Source organism: Nomia melanderi, chromosome 9, assembly GCF_051020985.1.
Source record: "Nomia melanderi isolate GNS246 chromosome 9, iyNomMela1, whole genome shotgun sequence".
Lineage (NCBI taxonomy): Eukaryota > Metazoa > Arthropoda > Insecta > Hymenoptera > Halictidae > Nomia > Nomia melanderi.
The window spans coordinates 11,199,668-11,226,729 of record NC_135007.1 but is presented as its reverse complement, the minus strand read 5'-3'; the positions used below and the strand labels follow the sequence as shown (position 1 = coordinate 11,226,729).

Below are 27,062 nucleotides of genomic sequence, written 5' to 3'. Positions count from 1 at the left end.
GAGCACAACGCACTCCATTTATAACATCGCTGGACGTGCGAAGAAATGAAGTGAAGCACGCAATAAAAGTGCTGCCGAAAATTTATAGGGGCGTTTCTGTAAGCTCCTCGGAGGGAACGCGATAAATTCTGTTTAGAGTATTAAACCAGACCCCCCCACTTCGCGCAAAATGTTACGAATTCCGGCCGTCCCGTTAACGACTTAACAATGCCCATCACGAAAGGTGTAATTGCAAAACAGTCCTCAACAGAAAACTACGAACGCTTATTCTAATATAAAATCGATCCCTGCAACCATCTTCCATTCCATTTAAAACGAGAAAATCTCATACGAAAATTCTATGATCTAAATTAAACATTTCTTTTCAAAAGATCCTTGGCGTAATCGTGAAAAATTGGAATTTCAGGGAGGAATTTTCCTTGCGAACGAGGGAAGGATGCCTCGTGCGTAAACAAAGTTTCGAGCAGCAGCAATTTATTCGGTTTTTCGCGGCGCACCTGCGTCGGCATTGAACCGGCGTACCCGGCGTTCTTCCAAGAATTTCATCAGCGATGACATTCTCCCCGTGGAAATACTGAGATGATTACATTCGGTCGACGATGCCGCTCACGATCGATCTCCGGCGATGGTCGATCGCCGTAGAATGTCGTGCACGAGTCACGCGATTTAATGCCACTTCAGTGACTCTCCGGCGGTCGTTGTTCCAACGACAATGAGCCGTGCCGATACGTGGCCGCGCATATTTAGCCGACCACTTCCGGTTCCTCGTACGCCGCGCGGCGAATGGCTCGTCCCTTCGGAAACGGAAAGGTGCTCGGAAGAAGAGCCCGGACGGGGGAAACAGTCTCTCTGTACGGGGATGACTGCAACCCTTCTGCGACGAACTTCCCCACTCGAAAAGTACTGTTTCATTGATTAGTCTGGCTTTCGTTGGGAATGATTAATTTCTCGTCAATTAAAAGATCAGAATTACTAACCGACTATTTTGAATAAACTTCTATCTTCCGGTGAAATCCATCGTTGCGTTAGAACTATAGAATTTGTAGCAGTTGTTTGACTTTTATGGACTACTAATTTAGTTTACTGTAGTTTGAAATGTTAAGTAATATTAATGTTGGTTTTGGTTACATGGATTAGTCTGGCTTTCGTTGGGAATGATTAATTTCTCGTCAGTTAAAAGATGAGAATTATTAACCGACTATTTTGAATAAACTTCTATCTTCCGGTGAAATCCATCGTTGCGTTAGAACTATAGAATTTGTAGCAGTTGTTTGACTTTTATGGACTACTAATTTAGTTTACTGTAGTTTGAAATGTTAAGTAATATTAATGTTGGTTTTGGTTACATGGATTAGTCTGGCTTTCGTTGGGAATGATTAATTTCTCGTCAATTAAAAGATGAGAATTACTAACCGACTATTTTGAATAAACTTCTATTTTCCGGTGAAATCCACCGTTGCGTTAGAACTATAGAATTTGTAGCAGTTGTTTGACTTTTATGGACTACTAATTTAGTTTACTGTAGTTTGAAATGTTAAGTAATATTAATGTTGGTTTTGGTTAATATTGAATTGGTTCTTAGTTTCAATTAATGTAATATTGTATGTTTTGAGTATATTTCTAGATTAGCCTTTGGTCTTTAATGATTTCTTGAGGATGCTGAACTCGATGGCTACTAATATTCTCGAAAAATTTGATAGGACACATGTAACTTTTGCGATTAAAGCAACATCTACAAGGAACTACGTTCGTGAGTCGCGGTTGTATATTACCACAGTCAATCTACCTGTTCATTTTATTTGATTCGACTGGCGTGGTCTACGGTGGCAATAAAAGCAGGGTATGTTTAGTAGGAGAAGGACGCGAGCGTATAAAACCAAGCCACTGAAAGGGTCTCCTACACTTTCGCAAATACGATAGACGATACAGGACGAATGGAAGCAATAAACACGCATATGGCGCGTCAGGCTGGCCCGTAATTAAGGTTTCACCCCTTTTCACCTCAAAGGTGCAAGCACAGGTGCGTAATTAAGATTTTACTCCTGTGCGTCTACGAGTTCCACGGTAACGAGGATTTAAATGAACCGTGCGCATGGAACTCAGTGCTGGTTGGTCGTGAACGAGGTTCATGCTTCTAACACCATTTTAACGATTGTTACGCATTGCAATTGAAAGCAATCGTCGACGATATCAAAATACCTTTATCGGGCTATAATATTAGAATTATATGTCGTTAAGTCCTGCTGTAGACAGGGAGAGAAATGTAAAAATTGTATTTATAAATCCATCGTCTGATCTGAAAATATTCCTCAAATTTTGATTTTGAATTTGAATAAAATAAAATCGAAAAGTACTCAGGAAAGATTTTTCTGTATCTATTAGAGATACATTCTGGAAAGGATAGGTCCTATTCATTTTGTTTCCAGAGGAATTATTAATAAATTATGAAAGAAGTTTGAATTCTAAATGAAAAATAAACTTTTAGAAATGTTAAGAAACGTTTAAAAGTGATGAGTTTTGAAAGCTGTTCGGGGATATGTTTGGTGGAAAGCGATAGCGCGGTCTTTCCCGTCACATCGGCAGCCCCCTCGAAAAGATACGCAAATTCGAAGATGCAGACGTCCCTCGAAGGTTTCCCCCCTGACACGATTTAGGAAGGGATCAGGAAATTGCCATGAAATTACTCGAAAATTGTGCGAATTACACGAAAACGCGTTAACGCATCATCCCGTTCTCCAGTCCGCCCCCGCGAGCGATCACAATCTCCTTTTATCCACTTTTTTAAACGATATGTGCATATCCACCCGCGAAATTTCCATCTGCCGCATAATTCGAGCGTGCGGGCACACGTCTAACCGTACACCGGTATAATGAAAGTCTCGATTGAATTTTTACCCTATCTTCGTGCGCGAATTCCTCGTCGAATCGAACGGAATTAATAAATTTTCATACTGACGCGCGCGTGCGCGGTCGATACCTTAACACGATCTCGACGAAAAAATTCAACCATGAAACGTGGAGAGATTCAATCTGGTAAATTACAAGACGTCTGAATTGAAGAAAAATATTATTTCCAATGGTTACTCCATTTTTAGCTCTTCATACTTCCTTCTTATAATTAAACAACTGACGAATGCGTAAAATTTGAAGTACGATAACGAACGTGTAAAGAAACTCAAACAACAAGGAATCCAATATAGATTGGATGATTATATTCAATGATTACTGTTAATCAATGTACTGTTACATTTCAATATCCTTCTGTTAAATTCGAACACAGATGAAGCTATTTTCTACTTCCTAAAGAATTCGCTGAAAAAGAACTCACATAATCTCCGATTTCAAGGATCAATTTCATTTAAGAGAAAAAGTGAACTTCCCGAGATCTTCGAGAAGTGCGTGTAAAGTGATCAGAAAATCGCGCAATAAGGTGATCACTCGAGCGGAGGAAAATGCCGACATAAGGAACGAAGGAGATGATGCGATTGACGAGAAGTTATGCGAGGCGTGAGACCGGAAGCGATCGGGTGGTACAATTGGCCGGAAGCAAGGACCCCTCGAAGGTGATGCACAGCCCGAAGGATGGACTCGTTTCGAGGTTTTCCAGCGAGGCTCGATAAGATCGTGGATGGGCCTCGGACCGAGCCAGTGGAACTTTGTCTTCGAGTTTCGTTTCGCCTTTCGCTAACAACAACTGGCTCCCAGAGTTCCAAAGAGTGCTCAACGACAGTGGGGCCCTAAGTTTGTTGTGCAACCTCATCGCGCCATTGTGCTCTCCCTCGTTTGGCGCACTGCTACTTTCGCGAGGATTTAGCACGGTTTTACGTACTTTACATCGGTAACATTTTATTCGGACGGACAACTTGAAAAACCGTTGAGAACTTCTTAACGCTTTTTGCAACGTTTTCGCGTAGACTGCAACTAACACGTTGAACGCCGCACGATTTCGTAGAGCAAAATGCACAAAATGGAAAAAATATAATATCAAATCGTTTCATTGAATTGTACTATTTCCATTACATGTTCATTTAGCTGAACGTCACAGCATTATGTAGTATTATTTATAATATAGAAATGTTTTCAAATAATCAACGTTTAATCGAATGAACTATAGTAATTCGATTTGTTGAGGGTCACCGGCGACGGCATTCAACGTGTTAAGTAGTTAATATTGAGTATTAAGTATTGACTCGATAATTAATAATAAGAGTTAAGAAGGGAAAGCTGAAGTTGAGGAAGGATTTGCTTAATTTGTACGATATGGCATGTGCATTTATCAAACTAGGGAATTATTCATGATCAATCGGCGACGTTTAGTTCGAGGAAATGTTTGGTGATGCGTCAACAGTGTATCGATCACCGCGCCAAATGATTCATGCTTTGTAGCGGATTCTAAAAATGAGAAACAGTGTTGCATACGGTATTACGGGGATTGAATAAAATAGTTGGATCTATTTAAAGAAAATTTCCCGTGGAAGGCGTATCTGTACGTTTGTAAATCCGTACAATCTTCGCCCGTTCCTAGAGTATCGGAAAGCAATCTGTTACAAATTATTTTTCTACTGTTTCAGCTATAACACACAACAGTCCGCTTAACGTGCGTTGGAAGTATCTCAATTTCACCAATAACGGATTGTTTTCCAATACAGCGAAGAGTTTCTTTCCCGTATGCCGACAAAAACTTTCGCTGGCGATTCCTTTTCATGCACGAATCGATGCAACGTAAAAAGTTATAAATAACCGTTAACAAATTCTTCATAAAAAAAGAAGCGTCAAACGACTGTTCCATTTATCGGCAAGTATCATCTGCGTTTTTCGTGATAATCGTGATGATCCGATCGATAAATCAAAAGATAAAGTAACACGAAATAAGGAACTCCCTCCGATTCTCAGAATAAAAGGCGGAATAGTATTAAATTATTCTCGTATCTGACGTTTCGTTTAATCCACCAATGTACACGGTGATTAATTATTCGTTCCAATTGCCCGCGATAATTCGACGTTACTTCGGTTTCAATTTGTATATTAAATCTGCCCAAGGAAAAGAGCAAACAACACTGTGCATTATTAATTCGTCGGATAATATAACATTCAAAACGCCGAATCGCGCGCATTAATTACGAGATATCGATGACAATAAAAGGCGAACCCGCGAACGAGCGCGCGCGCATTTAACTCATTGTGAAACCGGTATCTCGTTCGCGACAGTTCGCAAGCTGTCGCTTCAGCGCGTGGATTATCATATATATATATATTTATTGTGCGAGCGTAATCGAGGACTGCCGATTAGAATGCGTTTTAGCGGGCGATTTATGCGAAACGAGGTTGTGACACGTACCACGCGTAGGACTCGTTCCGTTTTCGTAACGTCGCGCACGCACGGTAGGTGGAAAAATTCGAAGGTCAGATTTCTAAAAAGTCGCCATAAGTAGCGGAACATGAATGACGACCATGCGCTCGCCGATCAAATCAAACTGATCTCTCGTAACATGACGAGACTACAAATTTCATTCGCTCGAAGCATGAGACGATAGAAAAAATTAATCAAAAATAATCCGTTCCACTTTGTTTTTAACCTAACAGGCTACTTCTTCCAATTTCTAATAGTAAAGTTATTTCATTCTATAATCGTTATTTCATATCAAATCGGAATTTAAAAGAAGCATTAAATTTATATATCAACGAGTAAAATTTCCTTTATGTCAATTATTTCAGGAATAAAACACTTTTCTATCGATAAACTTCCAGAGTATATCATAAAGGATGTCGATCATTCCCTTCCAAAATACCAGTCCCAAAATAATCAGATCGCATTTCCTAACGATCGAGTTTCACGACACCACATGTCGCTCCACTGAAAAATCTGCCGCGAAATCTTCGGCAGTTAATCATCGATTTCCAGGAGAGCCTATTAAATAGCCGTGAATCAAGCGTTAATGCAAAACACGAACAACGCTCTCGTGTAAAACAATCCAGCACTCCATCATTCGGAACGACCGCGAAAGTTATGGCTCGCGGGCCCCGAGCGGTGTTCCCGATTTTGGCCGGGTCTGCCATGTGACAGGAACAGTACACGAGCGATTTAAATAATACAGTCCGGCGAGCCTTTAAAGTCGCAGGTGTAACAACGGCTACGAATATGGCAGCGGATAGACCGTAAGTGGAAGGAAGACAGGAAGAGAAATGGTGTTGGCTACCTGAGCGAGTGAGCTCGCTTGGCCAGGTAAGAGAAGGTAAAAGGAACACATATATCCAGATAGACAGGCGAACAGAGGGAAAGAGGGAGAGAGAGAGAAAGAAAGAAGGAGCGTGTCTAGATATAAGGAGAAAGATAACGGAAGAAGGGGCAGAGCACACGTTAAGACAGGTGGTGTGGATAGCAACGTCTAACGGAAAACGTAGGCTGTGGGTCACAATAGCTGCTAATGCGGCTACATTTCGTTATAATTGAACTGTGTACGTTTATGCAAATGAATAATTCTAGACGCCGTTGTATAAGGAAGAAAATTGGATGGAAATTTATTTGTTTTATTACGAGTTACCGTTACCGTGTTAGTAATCAATAAATTGGGGATGCTTATGGATTTATATCTTTAAGAGAGAAATAAAGTTATAGAGAAATTTTTGAAAATTTCTGTACTGTTTGGAATGGATTGAAAGTCTTCGGAAGAAAATGATTTTTTATTCATTTAGATAATGCTTGTATCTGCCGAGATTAATTATAAACACTGTACAGAAGTCGACGGCAGGAACTTGGCTCGGCTCGGTTTACACCGTAGATCCAGTTACACCGCGATTAAAAAAAAAACAGAAATGGTTCATTTGAATGTTACTTGCTACACTGCGACGCGAACGAAGCGTGAACTGTAACGTGCATTCGAGCATTTTACGAACACCGAGTGCCTGGATGAACCGTGACTAAATCGTGCTCGGATCGTTGATACTGCAATTAAGATTGAACTTGTTAGATACGGGTTCCATATTTATAACGAAAATTCCATTTCCTTTTGCTCAAGTGAACAGAACATCGTCTTGTCTATTTTTAAACGGACGCCTGTTTCTTCTGTTTCCAGAAAAAGTATCTCCCTTCGGCAAAACGGAAAGTAAGAAAGAGGAATTCTCTTCCGCGAAAAAGTGTCTTAAATATTTCGTAAGAATTCTATAGCCGCCCGAAGAGAAAGAGTTTCGAAAATGCTGATTCTCGAAGTGACTCGCGAGGTACACGCCCCTCGAACAATAGTCCAAGAAATGGAAAACGCAAGCGATGGAAAATAGGCTTCGATCGCAATCTTCGCGCGGCGAACAAAAGCCCGCGGTCCCAGGGGTTAGAAAGGCTATTAAGGCGTTAATTACCGCGGTGAAATATTTTCAAGTTCCCCTGTTCAACGCGCGAAATTACTGAAACGCGACTGCGGAAAAAAAAATTCACTTCCGTTAGCCTGTCCTTCTAGCCGCGATCTTGCTTCGAGGTAACCCATATGACGATCCACCCATACACTCGCCTCGCTCGCGTCCGTGGTGCAGCCTGCATACGTTACAAACCGCACACACGCACGCGGGAAGCCTTTACATAGGATTCACGAGCGAAGCACGAAGGGTCGTTGCAGCTACCATCGCCAAAAGCCAATCGATCTGCGCCTTCGTTCCCTTCCATCGACCCCTCGTTCGAATATTTCGTTTTTCGCTTCCGAGTGAAATATTAGATTTAGTTCCCCCATTTTTTTCTTCGTTTGATAAACTGCTAACCCTTTCCGCATTCAACCCTTTTTTTCGCGAGGAATGATCGATGTTATAGGAAACCGAAAATATTCCGTATGTTCTCGGCAGGGAGAAATGGAAATCGCATAATTAGAATTTCAATAAATTTCGAAAAGCTTCCGCGCGTTTCCTTTGTGACGGTGACCTTTGAATTGCATCTGTTCGTTTCATGCAAATAAGTTATAACGTAAACTTCGTCGATTTACATTGGAGGTTTATTTAAATCGATGCAAATCGAAGTAGAAATTATAAAGATGATATATATATATATACAATGTGCCCTCTGTAACGTCGCGCTTCGACGACAGTGTCTTAATCTCATCTGCATTACCTCGAGGCGCTTTCTAACTCTTGTGAAAGAAGAATAGCGGTAACAGTCGACCAATGGGAGGGAAGATAAAATAGTCTTGCTACTTCCGAGCGTCTCGTTCAATCTCCCAGGTATGTAATTATATACGACTCCTCGAGGAACTTGTTAAAAATCGTCTGTTCGGTTGCAAATTGACAATTTCAACCGACCGGACGGACCTGGACAATCGAGGATGTCGACGTAACCTAAGTGTGGCCATTAGAAAGCGCAAAATTACGCGAGAACCGCGTTCCTAATTCGCGGAGCACAGAAATACCGTGAATAATAAGAACTTCGACCCGTAAACGGTGTCCAAGTTTGCCGGACGCGTGACACGGCATGTACATCGATTTCTCGAAGATTGCTTTGCCACCTGTGCGATCGATGAACGACATCCGCGCGGGGTTACGGGAAAGTGGCACCGTCGAAGAAAGGTGGAAGATTGCGTTCTTCTTTCGCCGCGAAAAATGCTCCAAACGAGAGATTAGGAGCGAGTGTCTGAGTGGCAGCTCGGTAAATGATAGAACAGCCGTGTACGGTGGCTCGTTCGCGAAAATATTGTGAACCGTGTCATATATAGTGTGGTCTGCTAAATATTAACACGTCAAACATGAAGGTTATACGGAAAATATACCGAGCATTTAATACGATTAATACGCAATTCCTATAAAAATTGTAACGATAGATTATTTTCAGTTTCTTCAGACATTCATTATAGTACTCTAGTGAAGCTATTTGTTTTCAAAATCATTTCGAATATTCAATGCTTCGAGAATATCAATAATTGCTAAACAGAGAAATCGAAGCCAGTCATTTTGACTAGTTCTAGTGATAAATATAGAAATGAGAATGGACCGGAAGTTCGTGGTTTCTCGTAAAGATTCGCTGAAACTAAAAGTTCATAGTGTAATGTTTGCGCTTGTCTATGCGAGATACGTTGAAAGTATCCCACAGAAATCGATTCTTCAACTCCAGGGATTAAGTTTGGTAACAACACGACCCCCGTTATAAATCACGTTCCTCGTATCTTCTTGTTAGATGGTAAACAAGAGGAAGTGAGTGTGTGTATTTCGTGTACAAAGCTCCCTAGAGCGGATGTAAATCTCTGTTATGACTTTACACGATGTCTGTCCTTCTGCCAGTATATCCAGGTATCCGAAATTTTCTCTGCAAGCGTGTACTACCTCAAACGTCGCGCATAAGTTGCGTAAGAAGTAGAGATCGGTGAATCTGCCGAAAGTTTCTCGCAAAATTTCCAAGCGAATTTTACATTTCGATAGAGTAGAATACATTCGTGTTGCAACCGAAACTATCGATACATTGAACATCGATTTCGATTTATTCGACGGATATATTTAAATTTATCGAATTTCTAGAACAAAAAAGAGAAAATCGCAGAAAGACTTCCTCCATTCATTTGCCCCCGTTAAAGGAACGAGTTAACTTACTTATTAACCAACCCACGTAATTACGTAACAACTTTCACTCGGTGCTGTCGTTTATCCCGGCTAACGTTTATCGATTTTGAATTCAAGGTAACCCGTGTACCCTGGTCAAAGAACTATGCCTAACCCTTTATAAATCACGGAAGCTATCGTGTGCCGTTCCAGTGCGCGAGCTTCCTTCCTGCTGAAATATCTTTTACCTTATACTGTTTTGTGCCGGCTAATCTACCTACTGGAAGCCTGCTAAAATAAATTCGTCTCCTCTGTGCTTCGTCACTTCAAGTTTCACCTCACACGTCCATATAAAAACACGACATCCCAACTAATTCAATGCAAATTCTCTCCTTCATCTTTTTCTAAACACTTCAAACCTAAAGGCTAATGAAGATCCTAAAAGAATACATTAAAAACCCTACTGCCTTCTACGAAACGCGAGGAAAAGACATCGCAGGAGGCTCCCGAGCAAAGTAACGCTAACACGATACTCCATCGAACCAATTGAATTTTTTAATTAACCGCAATATTCCGCCGACGAGATTCCTGCGTCTCGAAGGCGTGGATCGCCGAGGCTCTCGCCCGTGTAAAAAGGAAAAAACCGAGTCCCCAGAGAAATTGAGTCATCGTCGCGCCGTTGCACCCACACGCGGCCGCTGGTGCATTCGGTTTCTCTATTAAACGGCGCACGCCGGGACCCGATGGAACTGGGAAACTCGCGAGATTTCGTGTTCGAAAGGCGGTAACGACGCGGGCGACAAACGAACGAACGAACGAACCGACGACGACGGACGCGAGAACGAATGAACTACCCCGCGACTTTGTTTTTTCTCTCTCTTCCTTACCGCGCGCCGTCTCTGCCGCGCAACGAATCGTAAGCGAGAGAAGCGCCAGACGGCATTGTCCCTTTCTCGTAGTGCATTACGTAAATGAGGGTACACCGTGACCATAAGCATTCAATCCGCGCGAGTCACGACGACTCCGCGTGTCCTTCCGCTTCTAGTCAACGCGCGAGAAACAAAAGCCCGCCGAAAGCGAGCGCTTGGATCCCCGCCGAAGGGGTGTCGACTTATTTCCAGCTAGTTTAAGGGGATGCGCACACCTACCAGCGATAACGGTGGGGTCGCGTTCGAGGATTTTTGTTCGAGAACGGAACTGCACGCTGTTGGGTAACTTACGTAAGTATTCGAAGTTGTGCAGCTTCAGTAGTTCCGCGAAAGTTTGATTGGAAAATGAGTGAACATCGTGGAGATGCGCTCCGTGCGGAATACTATCGATTTTTTAATTGACGAAGTTGATATCTGCCGAAGTTCATTTTGAAAATATAAAAATAAGTATAGAGAATTCAGTAGTAGCAGAAGTTTGTCGCGACTATCTCAGAAACTAAAGGCTTCCGTTACAACATACAGGAAAAGGTTCAAAATCCTGTCCCCGATAGGATATTCGAGAATCATCAAAATCAGAGCGGACTAAGGACATCGGAAACTTCAAAATAATTCAGCTTCTTCCTTGGTTATGCTACATTTCGCTCAGTGGTTACAGCAAAACGAGCTGCCTTGTTACCGGATCGCACATTTTCATGCGAATACAGATTTTATGAGCCGATTTGAGAGAACTAGAGTTGAACAGAAATGTATTTCTTTTGTCACGATTAAGTTTCATTAAAATTGTTCAGAAGTGCTGAAAAGTTTCCTGGTTCTAATTAAGTGTTGCTTGTTAAACAACGCCAAGTTCTCGATGATGATGCATGATGTTGGCGAGCAAAACACGTAGTCTAGTTATTATACAGCGGACTCGAATCCATCGTCGTCTATTATTCAAAAACGCGCGGCGTCGGATATCTAGTTCACTGAGCGTCGCGATTACGCGCGTGTAGTTCTATCGGTTTCTCTCTTATGCAAACTAACGCCTGTACCCCCCCTCCCCCTCGCGAGCACCGTTTAAAGAAGAAGTTTTCCTTTTAGACAGCCGTCCTAGATTTCAAAATTTACGAAAGGTAGTTCGCGCTGGTACGCCCCAGTTCGTCGACGACTTTAGATCTCGTCCGGCAGGCGACGCACGAGAGTAAAACACGGGGAGTCGAACGGAAAACCTATTCCCGATCGTTATCCGAGCGAACTGATCTGCCTCGAGTGACATTCTTTCATTCCGAGCGTGTCCCGCCACGTGCTTCAAAAAGTTCTGAACGGCAGTGTCTCTCTCGCAGATAGAACTAACCGGCCAACCTTGTTCCGAACTACTCAGACTGAAATGAAGCCGTGCTTCCACGGAAAAATGTCCGGAGAACTGTTGACGGACAACTGCAGAAACTCTAGAAATCTTGGTCCGACAGAAAATGTTAGATCAAACCAATCAACGATCAGAGATTAAAACAGATTTTTGCGAATTATTAATAAATTAAACGAAATTCTGCTTGTACAAAATGTAGACTTCCGTCGATTTATTAAGCACCACGTTCGCTACCGTTTCGAAATTCTCGTTCCCTAATATACAGGATGGAGCAATATAACTGGGAACACCTAAACGTTTTCACTTATTTCTATTTCAAACAGCATTTTTATATATCTATAAAATTGATCTATCCGAAGAGACGAATGAAACAGTAACAAGAGGAGTCTCCTCGAGATCATTCTACCTTGACGCGTCGAGGACCACTTCTCCTTCGAATTTCTGATAGAATCCTACCGTGAATCTATAAATATCATCTTCCATCTATTAATGCAATAAAAGTATCTCAATAAAGTTATAAAACAACGACCGATCACCGATCGAGACAACTCCCCCCAATCACACACGTCCCATCCCCGATCGAAGCGCAACCATTAATTTCATTTTCTACAGAACAATCCCCGCGGAGGCATCGATTGCCATTACTTTCCAGCGTGATTACACGAGAATGCTGTTCGGTCGAAACCGAGCGATCTTTTTGCATCGTTAAAGTCACGGTCGGACGGGCGATAAATATACGCCTCTCCGCGGAATTCTGATCGGACCATCGACTTCTAACTGTTCAGACGTACGCAGCCACCATCAGCACCCGTAAGTCCCGTAAACTCGTTGCGCGCGGCGGCAGCATCGGCTCGCTGAAACTCATAATTTCCGCGGGAGAAGAAACGTGACCAGCGTAACCCAATTCGCCGTATTGCGCCAGCCATCGTGCCTTAATCTGTTCGCTTATAGGCAGATGCACGCGCGTTACGCTGCAACCAGCTGGCCACCTGCTGCTACTTCTAGCTAGGTACCTGGCTGGACCTATTCCTCTTCAGCGATTCTAGCCACGGCAAGCAAAACGCGACTGTCGCCGTCTGTCTCGTTTCTTTTTTTCTTTTCTCTCTCTCTCTCTCTTTTTCTCTCTCTCTCGCTTGCGTGGCGCACGGTAGGCTCATACTGCACGGGAACGATGCCGCGCGCGAAAGAAGACGGAACTCGCAAGACTTTCTCCGATGCAGATTCGTTTCCCGTGGCCGGGCAGCGACTTCCTGCGCGAGCCAAACAATAAATGCCTTCCCGTGACGGTGCGGTCTCATTGAGGAACGGGGAAAAAGACCGGCCGAACCCGACTTTCTTCTTTCTTGCGTTTAATTGCAATGCTCCTCGGTGAATTAACCCTTTGCCGCGCGAAATTCCTGCGACGTGAAAACAATTTCTTTTTCCCTCCGTTGGATATCGTTTAAATGGGCGGCGGTGAAGATTAATTAACCGTTTCGTGTATTCAATTATTTTTCCTCTTTTACGAGCCTCGAGACGCATTTGTGTTAGGGGTACCGTCGACGATGATCGTTCTTGCTTTGTTCGGAGATTGACTTTCTATTTATAACATGGAAGTTCGAGATATATGGAATTTCGGAATGGTATCGTGAATTCGTTTCGAATGAAACGGTTCATGACACTTTTTATCGCTGGTGAAACGTGAATTGCGAACTAGGCGGTCTCGAATAAAAACGCCTATAAATGAGAGGGGTAACTACCCCGCGTTTATGGGCCGACAAGAAGTGCCTACGACCGACCGAGAGGAAAGGAGAACTCTTTTTACGAAGTCTAAAGGGAAAAAATGGGACGTCGCACACGTGAACAAATCCCCGAATATTAGTTGCCAATTCTCTGTGACTGTCACAAAAAATGGGATGTGCGATAGAATAGTTATTTAAATTCCATTGAAATTCCTATTCATTAAACCGCTGTTAACCCTGTGAGTAAAAGTTCGATCATTCTACACCTATGTCTTCAATTTTCAGTCTAATCCGCCAAGTATAAGCTATTTGCATTTTTTATTGTTATCGAACAAATAAAAGCTGTAATTGTACGGTAACGTACGGCGAGAACACGTTGCTCATCGTTGAAAATAAAACTGCTTACATGATATCGCGTAGCTTTAACGTCTACTTTCCGCTACACTTTATTCAATTCCTCGGTGCTCGTCGGTGGCGACCACCATGACGGTCAACGGGATTAAAAAGACGTAATGGAGAACATTAACGACCACGGGAGCGCGTCAACGTGAATAGGACTGGACCGGGAAAGAAAGAGTGGACAGGAATAATGCAGGGGCGCAAGAAGCAAAACAATGATCTAGGCGTGTTGCGAGCATGTAGACGATTAAATTGCGCCGACAGGAAGCGTTCACCGATGCACTCCTGTATCCTCAATCGATATTTAAGTGCCTCAAGGCTGCTTCTCGTAGATGAATACAACCATGATCTCCATCCTTGACACGTTTGCGTCCGCGGACGGGAAGTCGTGCGCTTAAAAAGCGTCACAGGGGGATGGGGAGGGAGCGGAGTCGCCGTTGCCTCCGCTATTTTACGCGAAAATTGAGAAACGACCCGCGGGTACGTCGAAAATACCTGCTACAGGAGGACGTGACGCTCGACGGAAGGATCATGGAACGAAACTGCACGTCATACACGGCATTTTCAGCTTAATACACCACCCACGTTTGAGACATTCTGCAAGAAACTCGTTAATAACGTCCGCCGCGGACCGGCAACTCTAATCCTCAGAATTCATAAACATGTCGTTCTACGAGTGGACACGGGGTTCAACATTCTTACGGCGTGATTTTACGAGAAAAACCACGACGGACACGTAGAAGAAGAGTTTCTCATTCGACTTACCGTTTTCCAGAGAGCTGAATTGGAATATTTACAGGCTGCACTTAACTAAATCTAAAGTAAGTGCGAGGGGTGCAAGCGACAGTTTACTCTTTGCGCGAAAAATAAATAAAAAGTGGTAGAATAAGGCTTCTTCCATTTATGTTCTTGTTTTTCTCGTCAGCAATTAACTCAACACAGGTGTGCTCGACGAATGATCAAAAAGTATACTTTCTCCAAAAGTTCCGAATGGAAAGGATTTCTGTAACTGTTTCTACCGCAGGCAGAGGGTCTTAAAATACGGATCGAAATAACCGATTCCAAGATTCTTATTTCGATTATTAACACATTGCGTACCGATAACGAGAAATCTCGTTTTTATATAAAGACACTTAGCTGTGCAACTCCGCTAATTACCACAGCATTGAAAGAAATATAAAATTTGATTCGAATTGATTATCTATTTAAAATATATTACATAACAATATGATATCTGAGTTTTCTATGTATAGTGATATAAGTTGGCCTCAGTGAAAATTGCCATCCGCACAATTCAGTTTTCCGAAAATTAGCCGGTACGCAATGTGTTAAGATGATAAAGGTGCTTCCGTGGGAAATTTCAAAATAAATTCCTACATTTATGCAAGTATAGCAATAGAAAGCTCTTCGAATCTCAAGAAATCCTAATTTTTGCAACAGATTACAAATAACTCAGCCTTGCTCGGTAGTACTAGTGTCAACGCGTTAAATGCCACGAAAACCTCAAGCGTTTCCCGTAGAGTTTTTCTGTTGTAGCAAAGAAAAGCAGGAACAATGATTACTTATTTGGCGTTACAATATTTGCATTACACTGTTATCAACTTAGCTACTTGTATGTTACCATTGTTTTCTAGTCATTCAGAAGCGTCAGTCACCAGTGACTGACATGGCGCTGAACGTGTGAAACGATCACCCCCTCCAAATAAATGCAACTAAAGTAAACTTAATGTCAAAATCTCGCCCACCTCAAAATATTTCCAAAACTAAATTGCAACAATACACATTCGGAGTTGCCTACTACAAGAGGCACGAGGCAGAATCACGCATACGTGACATCGGCCATCAGACGACCATAAACATGGCGGTCCGCCGCGCGAGACTGATGACGCGCTTCCGATCTGTCATCGGGGAGGATTGTTTCGCGCGCGGAAACTGGTTTACGCGATGCAACGATCAAGAGGTAAGATGCTAGGAATCCGAAACTCGTGGCTTCTTCAAGAACCAACGTGTACCACCTCCCTTTCACCCTGGCCGTCCGTCCGGCCGGCCGGTCCCCTTCCCTCCCCCGCCGCCACTCGTCGCATTTTAAACGGGGAACGTTGCGCGGCTCGTTCCTTTCCTCCGCGGAGGCCACGCAATCAGTTTTTTTCGTGGTTCGCGTGAAACAGGTATTCGGAACGGTTTACTGGAAGGTACGCGCATTGGCAGCACGCCGCCGCGACATGAATCCGAATTGCTCGCACATCGCTCGCACGAGAATAACCGGGCTACGCGAACATTAGAATCAGAATAGAAACGTTTCCGTGGACCTCTGTCCCTTTTCCGTTAGCTCCAGGTCGCACGCAGCCACGTACGAATCAAATGGTCACTTCATGGTATTTTGGGCCGATAAAAATGTTCGAAGATTAACCCCTTTCCGGACGAACGTCGACATTTCGGCGAGATGAAATGTTCATATTTGGAAGACTAAGTCACGGACAAATCATTTAATTACTTGAACAGCAAGAGATCGGCACGTAGTTTCTCTTTTTTCTATTAATTAAGCAATTGGTATGTAATTTATCTTTATCTCTTGACGGTTTTGTACATTTCAAAGAATCTTCGGCCGCAAAGGGTTAACCCCTTGCCCTACAATAGCGTGTCAGGCTCGCGGTGAAGATTTCAAATAGAATTTTACCCTAATCGGACCGCGAGTCACGTTTGAACTTTTAAATTTTTTGGTTTCATATTGCATTTCTAAAAGTTTTTTAAAAATTTGGGCCCTGTAAACGAAAACAATAACATTTTAATCGTTCCTTTTATTCTCATAAGTGACTGAGAGCATATCGTGGTGCGATTCGTTATAAAAACACGTGGTACGATTAGGGTTAATAGACACAAATATTATTCAGTTTGTTTGAATGCAAGTTGCATGTTATTCCTTTGTTATCAATGATTATACCTTAGAGCACACGTTGACATAGAATGAGACTGGAACTTTCTTTCATTTTCAATAAATTATTTATTTAATTATTAATAACGAAGTAGTTAGAATAATCGCAGAATAGAAATAAATCATAGGACAAAGGGTTAAGTGTTCTATTATGAACAGTGATTTAGATTTGAAATGGTAATTCGTTTATATTACTGGTAACGCGAGTAATTAGTGATTTATTATTAACCCTTTGCACTCTAGAGTCGAAAATGATTTGACACAACAAAACTAAAGTTTGATATTTAACATTAAACTTTGTGTAACGCATCAATATATGAAATATTGAAAGAAAATAGTTTTCTTCCTCAATGAAAATGTCATCCGCATCTCATTAGAAAATATTGAGTATTCCAGTGAAAAACTTCTGGAGTGTAAAGGGTTAAACGGTTTCTTTGTTTTTCGTCCGTAACTTTTGTCGGTTACTTTGAAATACGTCACCCAACCGGTGAACTCAAACCGGTGTTACATTGAATATTTAAATAAAATATGATTCAGAAGTTTGCGATAAAAGAATTAAAAGGAATTACGAATGTTGGTTAAAATGCGAGGCTGAAACGTTTGGATGACCAGTGTCTGTAATGAGGTCTGGTTTACGTTTCACGGTAGGGTGTCACGGGCTCCAGCCCTATCCCCAATTTATCGGGCTTCGCCGCGATAGTCCCCAAGAGCGTAACAAAAAATGCAGAAACGGCTATGGCCTGTGGAAATTCAAGGCTGCCAGAAATACAAACCGGGAATATACTTCGGTAACGCGAGGCAGACCCCGGGGGAATAGAATTTTGTTTCATTGTATACGCGCGACTTCTTCGCACGGCTATAAATATTTATAACTGAATATTCAAAGTGAAATATTCTCTTGACACTTAAGTTACTCTCGGATACTCCTCCATTTGCATATAATTTATGTACACGCTACTCTCGAGCCACTCGGTATCGAACAGTATCCACCTTCGATTCCGATACTCAACTTACGCGGGAACGCTTTAAAGGAGATAGAGATTCTCCGTCAGGTGCCATTTACGCGAGACAGAACCGTTACCGCCAGCAGGCTGGCCTTTTCCAAAAACTCGTAAACGCGCATCGTGTCCGGCGCCGATCATCGTACGCCGCGAATATTCGTATGATCCGAGGCGATTTCCCGAAGTTCAAGATTCCCGTTGAAGATGGAAAAATTAACGGGCACCAGGGGGGGAAAAATGAAAGGGAGAACTCACCGTTGTGCAAGCGTTGCTCCCACCGGCGATAATCCACGTGCTGAGAACACACTGGACAACACAACGTGCACACAGAGAGACAAGACAAAAACACTCGCGGCAATGAACTACGGGGACGAGGTGGAACGTCAGTATCACAAACGTGTCGCTAAACAATACGCGTAACGCGTCGCATCCGACGTACACACCGAAAACAAAAGGCACGGCGGGAAAAAAAGGTGGAAAAACACGAATCGCACGAAAGAAAACGCTCGCTCGTAACCGTCTCGCGTGGCCGGCTGTGACTCTACTCTGGCTCGCTTGGGCTTCGGCGCGACACTCCGTCCCCCCCTCCACGCGCGATTTCTCCCACCGACGACGCGACTTCTACTTCCAGTTTACACTTCCGATCTTCTCGGCTAAGTTCGGCAGCGTTCGGCTCAATCGGCGTCTCGTCGTGCCAAGTACATATTACAAAAAGGATTCGAGTTTGCGATTCATGGTTTAATAAATATATTAGCGGATATGTAATTTATTTTAGCACCACTGAATTAAGTTTCGGATAATTCAATGTCTACTATGTGAAATAAAGAAAATAGAATCGTTATTTAAGGATCATTCGGTGTGACAATGCTGTAATGGAATATTTAAAGAGCGTTAGGTGTAATGGAATAATAAATGATAATGCAAGGTGAAAAATTGAAATATTTTATTTAAAAAATTATACTATTATGTTGCTTTATTATTTTTACTGTCGCCATTCTCGGTAGTTACATCTTTTTTTAATTCATATATCTGAAAAGAATATGTTTGATAATGTTTGTTTAGTAATAGTTATGTAAATGTTTGTATATATAAACCTGTACCTGGATGTACGCTTCAGTTAATGTTATCATTTGAGGCAGAATTTGAGTTACATGCAAGTCTTGTAACTCATACCACTGACCAGTAGCTCTGTGTAAAATGTGAACCCTGTATGTTCCTTGACCAGGCTCACCATCGTGAACAACATTTGCTACTAAATCGTATGTTGTACAAGGATGCCTTTGTTTTACTTCAGGTGTTAAAATATCTCCAAAGTCTACATTTCTGAAAGTAATGTATACATATGAATATAATGTGTACTTAACTTTTATATTTGAAAAATAATTTTCAAAAACTTACTTGACTGGGAAATTAACTATAGTGGGATTTTTTTCTACAAAGAATGTATTTTTGGTAAACCTCTGAAATTGGAGATCAATTATAAATGTAAATGTATCAATTTTTGAACTTTAGTCATTAAAAAAAATACTACCTACTTTTATGTAAAGTATAAGGTAAGGAGGAAGCTCTGTAATTTCAAATCTTTTCATAAAATTTTCCTTGTAGGTTTTATATTCTTTCTCAGTGACTGCATTGAATTTATTTAAGAGTGTATATAAATTAACCTGTCAAAATGGAAAAAAAAATATATATCATTACATTTCTCATGTTCATATAATTATATATACTTACTTGGGGAATAATATTTTCAGTAAATTGATCCTTAAAAAGAGGAGGTGGGGGTAGATCACATGTTAAATACAAAAATGGACTCTCAGTTACTGTTTCACCATATTCTACAGTATGGAGCAATTCACTTCTCTGGCTCTCATCTAATTCAAGGGGTGGTATTTTTCGCGTATATATGCGCATATGACCCAAAAATGTTTTGTACACTATACTGGAATCACGTTTTTTTGTACCATTTAATGCTAAATGAAGAGCATTTAGAAACCATGACAGAAAATCAATTGGATCACCTAAAAATTTGATTTTAAAATATAGGATCAAACGTATTCATAAATATTTCCATATTGAAGCATTACATTATATACCCTGTTCTGTAAACTGAAATCTTTTTTTACTCCATAAGACCACAGCTTGTAGCATTTCATGTGGACTGACATGAGCCTTAAAGTTACGCGGGTTCCATAATTTTCTCATTAATTCTCCAAATCGTTGAACTAAAAGGTAGGAGGAATCACCTGGTGGTCTTTTTACATGAGAATAATTAGACTCTCTTAAGAAGAAGTCTCTTAAAGGTGTTACATGAGAAAGTGCCTAAATAACATAATTTTTACTTTTTTTATCACAAACTATAGATTACTAAACCTACATGTTTAAAGATAACTCACTTGTAAAATTACATTGCAGTAGTCATTGGCTTTAATGTTATTCATCCCCACAATACCCGGAGAATATAATGAACCATCTATAGCTCTTGATAATTTATCGCTTTTATCCAACTGAGAGATCTGAGATTTATCAAATGTTGGATTTAAAACATATTTTATGTCATCTAATGACGAATCTGAATAAGAATGATTTATTATTTACTACTGGTATATATTATCCGATATTTTTTTACTTTTCTTAATTTATAAAATGATAATAGGATTGGCTTACCAATTATTTCATAATTATCTGGTAAGCAATAGAATTTTAAAGTGTGTAAATTAAGAAATACATGATGACTTTCTGCCACACTATGCGTATATGCATGAGTATTAGTACCTCTACCTTGGAAATACTTTCCACATACCAGGCAAGCATATACGTTAATTCTTGATAATGATACTGAACACAACTTTTCAAAATCAAAATCTAAAAATTGGCGGTTTATTGTGTCCAAATAAGGACACATTCGTGGTGCTTCAGAGTTTGTTTTCGAATATTTAACATTTTCTGTAATTAAAGAAATGGACAAACTTATATCTTAACCCATTTTGAGGTTAGGAATTATTAGCAAACACTTATATACAAACACCCTTTCCTAATTTCGAATTATTCGCTTCGATTTAGACTAGTTCTGATACAATATACATTACTAAATTTAAGTGTTATTAATAAATACATTGTACTAACAAATTCAAACATTACCTAACCTTAAACATCAAACACGTAAACAATGAACTCTAACCCTGTCATTACGACTTATAATGAAAATCAAAAATAGAAAACAATTGCAAATAGTGAAACAAGTAATAATAAATACTTACTTCCACTATCTTCATCTGAATCATTTTCACTTTTATGTAATTTCCTTTTTTGTTGATTCTCCTGTTTATTAGTCGCCATTTTTATTAGAAATCAAGGGATAAAACATTTCCATGTACCGGTATAAAAATTGTATTTATACAATATGAAATATTCACAAAAATATGTAATAATCCATGAGTGAAAATCATGCGTTATCAATTAGTTACAGCATTTTACATGAATATTAAAATTTTTAAATATAACAATTATAATAAACGTCATCTACAGTGGAACGTGTAAATTATTAGTAGCATATTGTTGTCAATAGATGACGACTGTGATACAGTATTAACTTAAAAAACCCACAGACCATTTTTAAACTTAAAATATGAAATTCCAAATGCAAGATATTGTAATTGGTTTTAATAATTCACATTCATGAAGAAAAGTTCCACAGAATGAGTGATTTATGCGTTAATAATGCAACAAGTGTCTAAAGAGTATCGTATTGCCATCTAGTGACAAAATTGTGATAGTAGCTTAGGCGTTTCATCATAGATGGTATCGTAGGTAAATTTAGTGAAATAGAAAAGTTACATGTTAATCAATAATGCGATCAATTATAAAGAGAATTTTACTAATGATCTGACATTTGATGCATAAATGATGTCTCTAAAAAATCTGTTAATAGATGAATTTAATAATCAAAGCAGTATGCATCATTAACCATCATTCCATAAGAGACAACTGTCATTTTAATTAAAAAAATTAGAACAAGATGTATAATTTTTTTTTCATTTGTTTATGATCAAGGCATTGTTCGAACTTCAATATATTATTAATTAAGAACATTCCTCGATCTTCGATATCTCGTTAATCGATGAAAAGTATATTCAGCACGCCATCTACAAAATAGTTTCGCTTTAGATGAAAAGAGATCAGCGCAAGCTGATCCCCCCGCTTCGGACACCACGGTTGATTGCAAGAGGACTCTCGATGGTGTGAACGCAGACAGACTCACTTGACAAATATATCTGAATAATGCATATCTTTAAAGTAGACAAATTTTAAACTAAAGATCTACTGTAGCCGGTTTAGGGAATCTCGTAATGCGTGACGAGTTCATTGAATCACGCAAAAGAACGTTCCTGCTGGGTTTTTTAAGCTAAAATTTTGATCGTGTCTTAGGCCGTTTGTTCGGTCTGTCGACAAGACGAATTCCCCTGTTCTGTTGATATGGCCGTCGTCGAGGAATTTGATTATTTATGTCGTCTATGTGCGACCAAGACTGGCATTCTAATGGGATTACCGATCTTTGAAGCCGGTGATCAAATGCGTAACATTGACAAGAAAATAGCCGCGTGTTTGCCAGTGCAGGTAAAATCATGCGTAAAGATAGAGGTTCGATTTCACTGCGGTCTTCAGTGCTGTGTCTTCACCCCCTCTTTCTAATTTAACTATAAATAGAGAAAGAAAATTGGTGCAAGGTTTCATGATCTTGTAACAATGATCAGGGTGTATATTGGTTTCAACTACATACAGTATAAATGAAGACTGTGATACCACTTCATAAATGTCTTATCAAAAAAAACGATATTGTGTCATTAGCTAATTCAGTATTTTCAGGTATCTATGAGCGATCAGTTACCAAAAGTAGTGTGTGAGGAATGTGCTTATAAACTGGATCAATTATTTGACTTTCGTGAAAAATGCTTGCATACAGAAGGGATGTTCATGGAAATGTTGAAAGCAATTGCTAAAGAAGAAGTTGTACACATAACGAAACATGATTTGGATGAAGTAGAAGAAATGAATAGAATTCAAAGGGATATAGATAGAATACAAAATAACATGGATGATGTACAAAATTCTCAGGAGACAACGGAAGCTACTATCCACACAATGCAAGTCATGGATGAAATGGACTTAGCAGGTGGTGAGCAGGTTGTTACACAGGAAGAAATAGGACAACAGGATACCAGTATCGAGGTTACAGGAATCGATTGTTTAGACGGCGATACAGTCAGAATGGTCAACGAACACATACGAGAAGTAAATGCACCAATAAATTTTATTTAACTTAAATATGCTTGCTAAACTGAACTACATTATATTTGTTATAATCATTTCAAAATAGTACTAAAGTCTTTTAATGGCACCTTGTATTTGTTTTAATTTATATGTACTGTCATACTTTAGGTTTCTAATCATCAAATAGCAGTACATTTAGAAGGAGATATGACTGTAGTTGGAAATTTAACAGTCAGTGATCATTTGGGTCAATTAGGAATTAATTACGTGACTTCAATAACCCCTGAAGATCAAAATAGAGAACAAATAGTACATTATTGTGAAAATGTAAAATTTGAATCAGTACCAATAAAGGAAGAATATCATAGGTTGCAAGAGAGATTAAATACAGAGGACACTTCAAATGTACTTGAAAACAATGTAAGATGTCAAGTGAAAATGTAATGTAATATTAATTTTTACACATCTAAACAATTTTATTTATGAAATAATTTCACTTTCTAGGTACCACACAATGATTTTCCTCCAACCCGTGTAGAAGCTGATAGTGATATAGAAGATCCACATCCTGTAGAAAATGAAACTGCAACACATACAACTACTCAAACAGAAACTTTAGCATCAACAAGTCAAGTGACAAACGAAAATTCAGAAATATTAGTTGAATATACAAAAGCAGCAAAACATTCATTATTAGAATCCACATTAAGCAATCCAACAATTGATGAAACAGGTTCTCATTGGTATGTGTGTCCATTTTGTAATGAAGCAATTTTAGGTTCAAGTAATATGATGGCACACTTTGAACAATATTTTGTTTCCTGTACGTGTGGTTTATATTATACAAATTTAGAAGCATTGAATGTACATAAAGAAAGTTGTGATACACATAAAAAGAAAACACTCAACAGCGAAGTGCAGGTCAAAGAATCAGAGCTAACACCCTCACAAAATGGTGTGAATACGAATGAACAAAAGAAACAAGCACCTGTGAGACAAAGATGGACACCAAAAGTTTGTACCCACTGTGGAAAACAGTATAGGACAAATTACAAGTTGCAGGAACACATGCGAAAACATACGGGCGAGAAGCCTTTTCAGTGTGTGACTTGTGAAAAAGCGTTTAGAAGTAAAATAGGGCTTGCACAACACACAGCAACTCACACAGGACAGTTTGATTATAATTGTTCTACATGTGGTAAAGGTTTCCAGTCGAAAAGCTATCTTGTTCTTCACCAAAGAGTGCATTCAGATTTGAAGCCATTTCCATGTAATACATGTGGACAACATTTCAAAACAAAACAGTCTTTGTTGGATCATCAGAACAGACATCTTGGTGTTAAACCATATGTGTGTGAGATTTGTGGTAGAGGTTTTATAACTAAAGGACTTTGTAAAAGTCATCAGAAAATACACTCGGGCATGGATAATCGGCAGTATCCGTGTGTCGTATGCAACAAAATGTTTGTTAGTAAAAGTTATCTTAATACACATCTGCGCATTCATACCGGTGAAAAACCGTATCTATGCGAAGTTTGTGGGAAAGGATTTTTAACAAGAGTTGATCTTAAAATTCATTCGACGATGCATACTGGGGAGAAGAGCTTTAAATGTGATATGTGCGGAAAAGTGTTCGCTCGAAGAGCTGCGTTACGATGCCACAGAAGATTGCACACTGGAGAACGACCTTATAGGTGTGATATTTGTGGGAAAACTTTTACACAGTTCACTCCAATGGCTATTCATAAGAGACTGCATACTGGAGAACGACCGTATGAATGTGACGCGTGCGGTAAAACATTCGTTTCAAGATCAACTATGATGTGTCACAAGAAGAAACATCATGCTACACAAACTGCGAAAAAGGAAGAACCAGTTCCTCGTCAAAATGAAATGAAAAATATGTTACCAGCAGAAATTGTGCTTCGAGATTCTCAAGAAGGAATTCAAATAACCGCAGATTGAATCCGTAAAATCAAAAGAAAAACAGATAAAGAACTGAAAACTTTGAAACTAATACAGACACACAATGGAAAATGAAACACTGGGTCTGCATTTCATAAGAAGCGGCTTTAGTCACCATGATGTATTCCTTTACTGTAGCATATACGTTAAAGCTGTATACAAAGAATATATTTTCGAGAATTCTTTGTAAGAAGTAAAGACATGTTTTTTAAAATTATCCACAAATATAGGAGAAGGAGCGAAATTAAACAATCATTTATATTTTCTTTTTATATCGGTATAAGTATTTTACCGAAGTATGTCGATACTTTTAAATTATCTACTTTTTGTATTGTTCTACAAAATATATTTGAAGATGAATGGTTGCTGTTAATTGAGCCACAGAAATGTATACGTTCATATATACATATATGTATGTATATGTACGTATATATATATCGCTATAGCTATATAGTCAACTTAAGAATAAGTTATGAAAGAAATACATATGTTATAACCGCTTCAGTCTATGATATTATGGTCTTTTACTTATAATAATCAATTTTTCCAATGATGCATATTAAGATGCTTCTAACTGTAGGAATTTATGATAAAGAAATACTTGTGTTTATTTTAGCAGAGAGCTCAAACTATTTCATTAGTTCAACGTAAATGAAGGTCGTTGAAATCAATTAATTTATAATTTATTTTTTAGTGTATTTCTGAGAAATACAAATATCACTTATAAACCAACATGAATCTTATTTATTTAAAAATATATTCAGTTGTATTGAACAAGGGAGATTTTTTTTTTTATTATACAGACATATGAACATTTACAGTTCATATTTTATGTGCATTAAAAATTGTTATAAATATTATTGGCGAATTAGGCGATGTAGCTTTTACAAACTATAATACAATGCAAGAAACATGATTATGATAAACAAAACGAAATATTTTCTTATTAACACTAGCAAAATGTTAACATATTATTTAATAAATCAAAGGCTGATAGCTACATCTACTATGCAAGAAATACTATGGAAACAGTGATTAGATCTGGTTAGTGGCGTCTCAGCGATTCTCGTTCAAATAAAACAGCTTTCAGCACTACACAAAGTAGAAATTGTGATATATTATTATTATAAATGAAACGGTTACATTATTTGTAAATTTGTGATGATTGTAATATTATTATTGACAAACCCTCTCGATATAAAATACAAAAACTTTACAGTCAACTTTGAAGTTATTTTTAAATACACATCATATACCTATTCACGTCATTCGTGTTTTTTTTCTTTTATTTCTCATTGTTCTCGGCAAAGGAAATTCAAGGTAACAGATTCCCCTTTCTCCGTGCGGAAAGGCTTCTACTCATTTTCGTTAGCGACTAAGGCGATAAAATCCTGCTTAGTGGAAAACATGGTCAAGTTTATTAAAAATTATTTTTATTTCGAAACGGTATTTAAATAATGACAAGAGCTGCTAAATCAGTAACTTGACTTGCAATTGTCTCTTAGCAGCGATAACATTTATACGAGCGTTGCGCGCGTATACCGATACTTCCTTTTTTTTTCCCGCTTTAAAAATGGACATAAACATATTTCTACCTTGTAACTACATTATTACACTGACTTGTTATGCAGCTATTACATACGTACGCGTCGTCTGTATGCATAATGTGTATGCGTCCTAGCGTGATAACAACTTCCGTTATAATCGCTGATCGTATTGACCTACATCGTTCTACAATTGACAACAAATATTTAATCTATAATTTGACATTAACTACCTATGCAAGGCATCGATGACAATATATTTACTTCGTTACGCTGTTTCATTTCCTTCCTACGCTATATAAGCTATGGGGAGGGGCCCCTAAAAATTACGTGGATAGTGAGTTAATGGCTACACTGAATGCGAGAATCCCAGGATCATAATACGTTGGCTTCGTCATAAAATTATTTAAGCATACGTCGTGCGTTCCCCCGTCGAAGTTCAGTAAATACAAAATAC

At 39.3% G+C, this 27,062-nt stretch overlaps 3 protein-coding genes across 7 annotated transcripts in view; 1 reads left to right on the top strand and 2 right to left on the bottom strand.

Annotated features, from left to right (window-relative positions):
* Nucleotides 1-18,388, bottom strand: part of LOC116432792 (rap guanine nucleotide exchange factor 2) — a 220,800-nt gene extending 202,412 nt beyond the window's left edge. For all 3 annotated transcript variants that reach the window (XM_076371110.1, XM_076371111.1, XM_076371112.1), the window contains exon 1: nucleotides 18,084-18,388. The gene's annotated coding sequence lies outside the window, so the exon portion shown is untranslated. The remainder of the gene's footprint in view (nucleotides 1-18,083) is intronic.
* A 366-nt stretch (nucleotides 18,389-18,754) lies between these two features.
* On the bottom strand, nucleotides 18,755-21,356 carry Usp39 (ubiquitin specific protease 39). Its single transcript, XM_031990139.2, has 9 exons — nucleotides 21,086-21,356; nucleotides 20,493-20,771; nucleotides 20,222-20,397; nucleotides 19,922-20,147; nucleotides 19,560-19,846; nucleotides 19,364-19,492; nucleotides 19,227-19,288; nucleotides 18,929-19,151; nucleotides 18,755-18,857 (listed from the first exon to the last, which is right to left on the bottom strand). The coding sequence occupies exons 1-9, from the start codon at nucleotides 21,162-21,164 to the stop codon at nucleotides 18,792-18,794; spliced, it is 1,527 nt and encodes a 508-aa protein (XP_031845999.1). The 5' UTR covers nucleotides 21,165-21,356; the 3' UTR covers nucleotides 18,755-18,791.
* Nucleotides 21,357-21,981: 625 nt separating this feature from the next.
* Nucleotides 21,982-26,278, top strand: LOC116432798 (uncharacterized). Of its 3 annotated transcripts, none has more exons than XM_031990173.2 (4): nucleotides 21,982-22,442; nucleotides 22,692-23,117; nucleotides 23,265-23,516; nucleotides 23,601-26,278. In XM_031990173.2, the coding sequence occupies exons 1-4, from the start codon at nucleotides 22,302-22,304 to the stop codon at nucleotides 25,059-25,061; spliced, it is 2,280 nt and encodes a 759-aa protein (XP_031846033.1). In that variant the 5' UTR covers nucleotides 21,982-22,301; the 3' UTR covers nucleotides 25,062-26,278. The 3 variants fall into 3 exon arrangements, with proteins under 3 accessions (XP_031846033.1, XP_031846032.1, XP_076226519.1); XM_031990172.2 differs by having other exon boundaries at nucleotides 22,683-23,117; XM_076370404.1 differs by lacking the exon at nucleotides 21,982-22,442 and adding an exon at nucleotides 22,454-22,691 and having other exon boundaries at nucleotides 22,941-23,117.
* Nucleotides 26,279-27,062: the final 784 nt, after the last annotated feature.